Source organism: Oryzias melastigma, linkage group LG5 (assembly GCF_002922805.2).
Source record: "Oryzias melastigma strain HK-1 linkage group LG5, ASM292280v2, whole genome shotgun sequence".
Classification (NCBI taxonomy): domain Eukaryota; kingdom Metazoa; phylum Chordata; class Actinopteri; order Beloniformes; family Adrianichthyidae; genus Oryzias; species Oryzias melastigma.
This window is the reverse complement of record NC_050516.1, coordinates 27,576,183-27,584,907: the sequence shown is the minus strand read 5'-3', so window position 1 is coordinate 27,584,907 and position 8,725 is coordinate 27,576,183. Positions and strand designations below refer to the sequence as shown.

The window sequence follows — 8,725 nt, the reverse complement described above, 5'->3', positions numbered from 1 at the left end:
TGACACAATCTACGTTAAACTGGAATTTACCTAACCAAAAAAAAGAGTGTGACCACGAGGAGCCGTCTGCATCCCAGCAGCGTCTGTCTTTCCTCTGTTCTCTCCGGACTCGTCTCCCAGCCTCAAACCTAAAGAGACCTTTTGTTTTCCTGTTGTTTTCCAACACTTGTCACTTTTCATCCCAGATGCTGCTACTGCTCCCTGCTGGTCAGGAGAACCCCTGAGATCTCCCTAGAAAAGCTCCAAACCCCGTCCTGACATAAGTCATTAAATGCTTTACTGCTTCTAACTGAGCGTCCTGTGTCTGTTAGAGCTCTAGAAAACCCTTAAAAACAAACTCATCTAAACTCTTGACGTGTCGATGTGTTTTTTTTCTATTATATTGCTGTTTCTAATTGTTTTTTATTTATTTGTATGGTTTCTTGTTAATTTATTTATTTTACAGAATCTAATTTCAAAAGTAAAAACATTTTTGAGAGTTTTCAAAATAAAAGATGTCACAGTTAACATACAGTAATAGAAACATTACATTAAGTCTGGCTGTGTGGAGAGTTTGGGGTGTCATATCCCACTATGCCCCTAAAAATGCTCAGAAAACCCTAATATCCTCCTATATCCATTACTTCCTTTGATCTATTTGATATTGTCAGAAACAGGCAGACGGCTGGATCCAAGTGCAGCAGGTTTATTTGGCACAGACAGGGCAACAGGCGTGATGTGATGCACAGCTAACAGCGCACAAAACTAAATCAGGGTCAGGCAGGCAGGAAGGGGTCAAGCACAAGAGAAAAACCAGAGTGGTCAGGATCCAGGCGAGGGTCAGGGCAGGCGGCAGACGAAGCAGGGTCAGAAGATACAGGAGGTTAAGTTAAATTAAGCTAAGCTAAGCTACGTTAACGTTACGTTAAGTTTAGTTTAGCAACCAGTTATTGTTTATATTTTATGTTTTTGGACAGTTACTGGTGTGAAGCACACTGAGACAATCATGTTTTATATATAAAATTTATATATATTTGGCTTTATAAATAAAGTTGAGTTGAATTGTATTTATTTATTTGTTTTCTTTTGTTTGTTTGTCGTGTGCTTTTTTAAAAATGTATTATTATTTTCATTATTATTATTGTGTTGAAAATGTACTAGTAGTTTATTTTATTTAAAGTTAATTGTCAGTTTTTCCGGGCCATCACATTGGGGGGGGGGGGCAATCTTGGCATCTATGGGGCATTAACCTCCCCCTGCACCCCCCACCCTCTTGCCCGTGTCGATTTCCGACCTCGATTTGAGCAAATTTTGCTGTTTTGGCCTTTGAAACTCGTTTCTTGTTTTACCACAGTTTTAGCATGTTTTTTTCAAAGTCACATTTAAAAAGTACAAATTAACATCTAAATATTTTACAATACTTTCAGTTTTGTTGTGTTTTAAAAAAAAAAAATAAAACCCAAACTGAAGTAGCGTGATCAGCATTGAGTTTCTTTTTGTGTTTTGTGAACGTGTCCGGCTCACCTGACCACCTTGGTCCCGCCTCTCATCACCTGCATGTCCACGTTACAGGTTCCGTTAGAATGTGAGACCAGGTTGACCTCTGAGAACTCAGCCTGCATGGGGAGAAGCATCAGGAAACACAGTGAAGAAACTCCGTCTGTTCTCCTGGTTTGAAAGCATAGCTGAGAATAACAGCCTTTACAGAACATGTAAATTCAACAGCATTTTGGCAACTGCTTGACACTCTTTTACGACGCCGTGGATCATATCGACTTCAACATCCTCCGAAGGGGGGCATAAAAAAAGTTAAGTAATATCTTTATGCAGGGCAAACTTTTGCAGATGTTAGTTTTTCCTTGATATGCTTCACAGCTGACATTAACCAAACAGTGACTCCTCCAGAATGTGAGTGTAGCTGCACTTTGGTGTGGTTGGAGAGTCGCAGGGTTTTTGTCTGACTCATATCAGCCAACCTCCGTCGTTGGTGTCTGGCTCGTGTCTGTGGTGAGATGTGAGGCTGTAGCGCCGCGTCTATTAGGTGTGAAACCGATCTTTGTGAAACCCCTGAGAGCCGTCGTCCCCACGGCAGTAACCGAGACTGACTGGATGGTTTGTTGGTTAATCAGTTAAACCAATATGAAACCAACACGTCGCATAAAGTCATCGTAAAGCTGGCTTTAAAGGAGGAACACAGAAAACAAAGAAATGCAAATCATTAGGAGGGTTAAGGAGTCATTTTGTAGTTTTTCACGTCAGATGAAAATATAGTTAAAGTTTTTCATGGTTGCTCTCCAAACATGTTCTGTTGTTGATTTTTATGTTAGTTTTCTTGAGCTTCCTGAGGCTCCTAAGAACCTGTGGTTCTTGGTGGACCACAGTGAACATTTTCTAGACTTCAGTGTTGGTGTGTTTTGGATGTTCTCTGATTTTAACTGTCCGGTGACACACACCACTCAGTCAGTCCAGTTGGTTCTGGTTCTGGATTGTTTCTTCCTTCTAGTGGTATATTTTTTGTTGTTGTTAAACCCTGTTTTAAATTGATTTTTCTATCTGGCTGTCTTTTTCCTGCTACCTACTCATGTGTCCATCCATCCATCCATCCATCCATCCATCCATCCATCCATCCATCCAATAATCCATCCATCCACTCGTCCAATAATCCATACATCTATCTATTCATCCATCTTACCTACTCAACCATCCAACCACCTCTCCATATATCCTATTCGTCCATCTATCCATCTGTCCTACCAATCATCCAATAATCATCCATCCGTACATCCATCCATCCAATAATCGATACATGCATACATTCATCAATTCATCCATCTTACCCAAACCATCCAACCATCCATCCATCCTATTCATCCATCCAACCTACCAACAATGCAATAATCTATCCATCTGTCCATCCATCCATCTTACCTACCCAACCATTTGTGTATTTATCCATCCATCCATCCATCCATCCTACCAACCATCCAATCATCCATCCATGCCATCATCCATCCGTACATCCATCCATCCGTCTGTCCATCCATCTTACCTAACCAACCATCCAATCCATCTGTTTATCCATCCATTCTTTTAACCATCATCCATCCATCCATCCGTCCATCTATCCTAACTACCCAACCATCCAAGCATCCATCCATTCTATCATCCATCCATCCATCTTACCTACCCAACCATCCAATCCATCTATTTATCCATCCATTCTTTTAACCATCCAATCATCCATCCATCCATCCATCCATCCATCCATCCGTCTGTGCGTCTATCCTAACTACCCAACCATCAAAGCATCCATCCATTCTATCATCCATCCATCCATCCATCTTACCCACCCAACCATCCAATCCATCTATTTATCCATCCATTCTTTTAACCATCCAATCATCCATCCATCCATCCATCCATCCGTCTGTGCGTCTATCCTAACTACCCAACCATCCAAGCATCCATCCATTCTATCATCCATCCATCCATCCATCTTACCCACCCAACCATCCAATCCATCTATTTATCCATCCATCCATCCATCCATCCATCCATCCATCCATCCATCCATCCATCTATCCTAACTACCCAACCATCCAAGCATCCATCCATTCTATCAACCATCCATCCATCTTACCCACTCAACCATCCAATCCATCTATTTATCCATCCATTCTTTTAACCATCCATCCATCCATCCATCCATCCATCCATCCATCCATCCATCCATCCATCCATCCGTCCGTCTGTGCGTCTATCCTAACTACCCAACCATCAAAGCATCCATCCATTCTATCAACCATCCATCCATCTTACCTACCCAACCATCCAATCCATTTATTTATCCTTACATTCTTTTAACCATCCATCCATCCATCCTAACTACCCAACCATCCTAACTACCCAACCATCCAAGCATCCATCCATTCTATCATCCATCCATCCATCTTACCCACAAAACCATCCAATCCATCTATTTATCCATCCATTCTTTTAACCATCCATCCATCCATCCATCCGTCCGTCCGTCCGTCTATCCAAACTACCCAACCATCCAATCATATGTCCATCCTATCATCCATCCATCCATCCTACCACCCATCCATCCTCACACATACACTCAGACTAGACCAGGGGTGGGTAAACGTTTTGATTCGTGGGCCACACAGGGTTGTAAAGTGTGACAAACCAGGAGCAGGTCTGTGGCGTGCTTTGCTAATGAATCTTGTAAATGAAAAAAAATAACACAGTATCTAGACAAAAACATGCCCAAATCTTGATTGAAAATGTCTTTAAAACAAAACATTGAGTTTTTAGAGTTTTTATTTCAAAACTGTGGTATTTGTTCTTATTTTAGTGACATTTTCACAGATGGGTTGAATGCAAATATGAAATATTGCATTCAATTTCCTCTCATTGAGTGATTTGTTGTTGTTTTGCCTGGTTATCCTCCAGTTTTAAGTTTCGTGACAGACTTGCACAGATATTAAACTAAATCTTAAAATACATATATCTTTTTTAAGTTTTAAAAGATAGTCTTAGTAAAGTAAAATTCTGAGAATCTCATGTTATCTTTGAATGAGCAAACAAAATAAAATTTAAGTAACTAAATATAATTTATGAATATGTATTCAAAAATCAGATCCAGTTTATTTAAACAATAAGACAACGTGACAGAGTAACAGAGCTCAGGTTTATTCATTAACTGTCTGGCGCCAGAGCTATCAGAGCTATCCAATCTCTGCTGAAGGACTCACGTGGTAATTAAACCTTCTGGGAGAATGTCAATATTGTTTACTGCAGCTTGTGCATCAAGATCTGAAGGACACCTTTCTGTGTGCACATCCCATCTACAGTTGCTCCAGCCAAATGGCAACTGACAAGCTGATTGGTAGCTCTCTTCAAAGTACATTTAAACATTTAAAACTCTATTTGGAATAGGAAAATTGTAAAACAAACTTACACAAAAAATGCTTTGCAGCCAAAAAAATTCCTAATCAGATAACCGCTGACATAATTCAAGTCCATCCACAAAGAACCGAATATCTGCAGGCACTTAAAACTGAACAGATCCCTCATTTCTTTAAACCTCATTCTGAAAGATGGTATCTTTAAACGTCTATTTCTTACCTGCTCAACTCTGATGTCATAATCTCCAAGGACCTTCTTTCCTCGAAACACTTTTGCCCTGAAAAAGAAAAGAAAAGAGATTCACTGTGACATGTGTTCACACTGCGCCTCTCAGCTGTCTCTGCTGCCCTCTACTGGATCCAGACGCCTCTGAGGAACAAATGCTGCAGAAAATGGACGCCTGCTCCAAGTGACTGAACCTTCTACTAATGATTAGTTTGGCAGCCGTCATAGAGCTGCAGAAAAGGTTAAGAGGATAAGTGCAGCTGCACTACATTAGTCATATTCTCAGGTATTATTCTAAATACATATATCAGGTACCAAAGATGAATAAATACCTCAAATTGAATTCATGTTATTGGTGTTTTTAGCATGTTTTTGTGGATTTTTTTTTGAAGATGGATGACACACATAAAGAAAATTAAGTTAAAATTGCATTTTTGAGCATTTGTTTGCTTATTTATTATGTAGAAAATATATTCTGCTTCATTCTGATGCCTCCACTTGTAGACAAATAGATCTATGAACGTCTTTGTTTTCCTCGTTTGAGCTGGTATCTGGTGGCTGGATGGCTACAATGTCGCTAGACATTTTTGTTGCTCGGGTAACGTTATGTTGGGTTTGTGAGGAGCATGTAAACAGGGAGGGTGAGGGGACGCAAAGTTGATAGTCCCACCCACAATTTAGAGGCTAAATTTTAATGAACTACAGCCAATCTGCAGAAACGGCATCCACAGGGATTTTTTTAACATTACAATTTTAGCAAAAAACAATGCAATTATCATAAACGATCACTTGGAACAATTTTACAATAGATCAAAAGATGATTGGGTCTTTAGCTCTTTAACTACCCAACCAAGACTAAATAAATAATAAAAATCTGCTGCTTATTGCCTTGGAGGAGTAATACACAAAATCAATGTTTTTAATAGTATGCGTCTTAAATCTGTTCTGTTTGGTTGAGCAGGCAGTTAAAGGCTGTGTTTTGGCTTTAATTTCCTGGTATCTTGTCTGTGGCTGATGTACAGATGTGGATTCTAAATGAGTCAGACGGGGAGCAGGCAGCAGCAGTGGACGGACTGGTGGATAGATTAGGACAAGCAGGAAGGCACACGGGTGCCCATCAAACAAGAAACAGATGAAACGCTCGTTACATCTCATTTGACAAATGTCTGCAAATACATTACAGAGGTTCTTGTCTGCAAACATCATCTGATCAACCAAGACAAACACACACAAAAAAGGCAAGTAGTACGAGATAACTTTAGTGAACTTTCTGAGTCCTCCTCTTGTGATATAGTTTTAAATAGCATCATACGACTATGATGTCCTCTTGTTCCAACGTAACTCTTCACATATTGATGTTTGGTCAAGGACCCCTATGCATAAAAAACTGACGTTTTGGGTTTCCTCACCTCGTTGTTTGTTGACGTGCTGGCTGTTTTTAAAAGCAAGGGTCCGCAACCCTAGTGATGCGCAACTGGATACAGACTAGTCCTCGGGTCACATCCAGTACCCAAACCCAGTACCTGTACCCTAACCCTAGCCTGGCACCGGACACAATACCGCATGTGGTACCAGATGCGGACTGGTCCTCGAGTCGTGTCCAGTACCAGTACCCAAACCCAGTAGCGGTACCCTAACCCAGCACCGGACGCAATCGCGAATGCAGTACCAGACATGGACTGGTCCTCAGGTTGCATCCAGTACCAGTACCGGTACCCTAACCTTAGCCTGGCACCGCACGCGGTACCTGAAGTGAACCAGTACCGGGTTAGGGTTAAGGTACTGATTTGCTTCGGGTACCGCGTCCAGTGCCGGGTTAAGGTTAGAGTACTAGTACTGGGCTAGGGCACCAGTGCACTTCAGATCCTGGTACTGGACAAGCTCCAGCTTATGGCCCGGAGATCAGGAACTCGTGATTTAATGGGAACAGCCAGCACGTCAAAAGACAAGGGTCCTTAACCAAACGTCAATATGTGACGAGTTGGGAGTGAGAATGTGTTGCTTGTTCACAATCTTGTTTTCTGAACACGATTGTGAACATGAGGACATCATAATCGTATGACGCTAAGCAAAAGAGATGTAACGCCTAACATTCTTATAAAACAAGCATTGGTCATTGACATAGTAGAACTACCAAACCCGTTCTCAGTTCATCGTCAATAGCCATTCTCACTGAAGCATGTGCGCTCGTTTCTGCCTGTGCTTTCAGCTAAAATGCATCCAGGATTCTTTCCATAAACCCTCATAGGATCATGTGCTGAGTGAAAATGAGGCATCTGGTTCATTAGCAGCAGCTTCATTAGGCTCATACCATCTGTGACAGAGACACTCGAAGGGCATTGTTCCTTAACACCCAACAATCAATAACCTCATCTGAGAAATCGGTGATCTAACAATTGGTAAAATACATCTTCTTTGGGGACTGTGTGTGCTTGCGTTCCAGTTCTGAAAAACTATACGGTTGCTCTGATGCAGTCTTTTTTAATTGTCCTTTTTATTGTATAAGGCAATCAAATGTTTCAAGTTCCACTTCAATAAACTTTTCCGCTATTTTCAAAGTGTTCCCTGTGGTCTTTTAATTATGATTGTGACGTTTTTAGCCAGAATCAAAAACCTGTGTAGTTTTCTAGGACATAGTTTCTGCAGAGCGCCAGTACCTCATTAGAAATTCACCTCTGAGTTGTAGGGACAGAGTAAGTCAGCTGTCATTTCCCATCATCCTTTTGTTTACACACTCCCCGGCTAGCTTGGAGCCCGTCACACGCCCAACCTAACATTACTGGTGGAGCAGAATCTGTGAGCAATATATACGGGATCCAGCTGTACAGTTTTGAGTGTTTGACAGTTTTCACAAATACACTCTGTTTCAAATAACATTTTTCATCTGCTCCTAATTCACCAACGATTTGAATAAATAAATACTCAGAGAGGCAATTATGAGCTATTCTTTTTATATATGTCCTCTATTACGAGAAAAATGTCACACTAAAAATAGAGGCTAATTTGGCATTTAGCTTTTATTTTAGCAGCATGCTAGCTGTTTTTGGCTAATTTAGACATAATTTTTCTGTTTTTTTAGGCGAATTCAGAGTTTAGCTAACATTTTAGCATTACGCCAACTGTTTTTGGCAAATTTAGACAAATTTTTACTTTCTGGTTAATTTGGAGGTCAGCTAACATTTTAGCATTACACAAGCTGTTTTTGGCTCTTTTAGACATGTTTACTGTTTTTGGTCATTTTGGAGTTTAGCTAACATTTTAGCATTATGCTAACTTTTTTTGGCTAACTTAGACATATTTTTATTTTTTGATTGATTTAGAGTTTAGCTAACTTTTTAGCATCACACTAGCTGTTTTTTTGGCTAATTTAGACATCAGTTTTCTGTTTTTTTAGGCAAATTCAGAGTTTAGCTAACATTTTAGCATTACGCTAACTGTTCTTGGCTAATTTAGACATATTTTTATTTTATGATTGATTTGGAGTTTAGCTAACATTTTAGCATCACACTAGCTGTTTTTTGGCTCATTTGGACATATTTCTATTCTTTTTGGCCATTTCGGAGTTTAGCTAGCATTTTAGCATTATGTTAACTGTTTTTGGCTAATT

The 8,725-nt window shown here is 40.1% G+C and overlaps 1 protein-coding gene across 1 annotated transcript in view; it reads right to left on the bottom strand.

The window, feature by feature from the left end:
- Window positions 1-8,725, bottom strand: part of syn2b (synapsin IIb) — a 91,119-nt gene that overhangs the window by 39,298 nt on the left and 43,096 nt on the right. The window contains exons 2-3 of the mRNA XM_024269322.1: window positions 5,113-5,170; window positions 1,504-1,595 (exon numbers count right to left, since the gene is read on the bottom strand). Coding sequence (XP_024125090.1) covers window positions 1,504-1,595; window positions 5,113-5,170 — 150 coding nt within the window. The remainder of the gene's footprint in view (window positions 1-1,503; window positions 1,596-5,112; window positions 5,171-8,725) is intronic.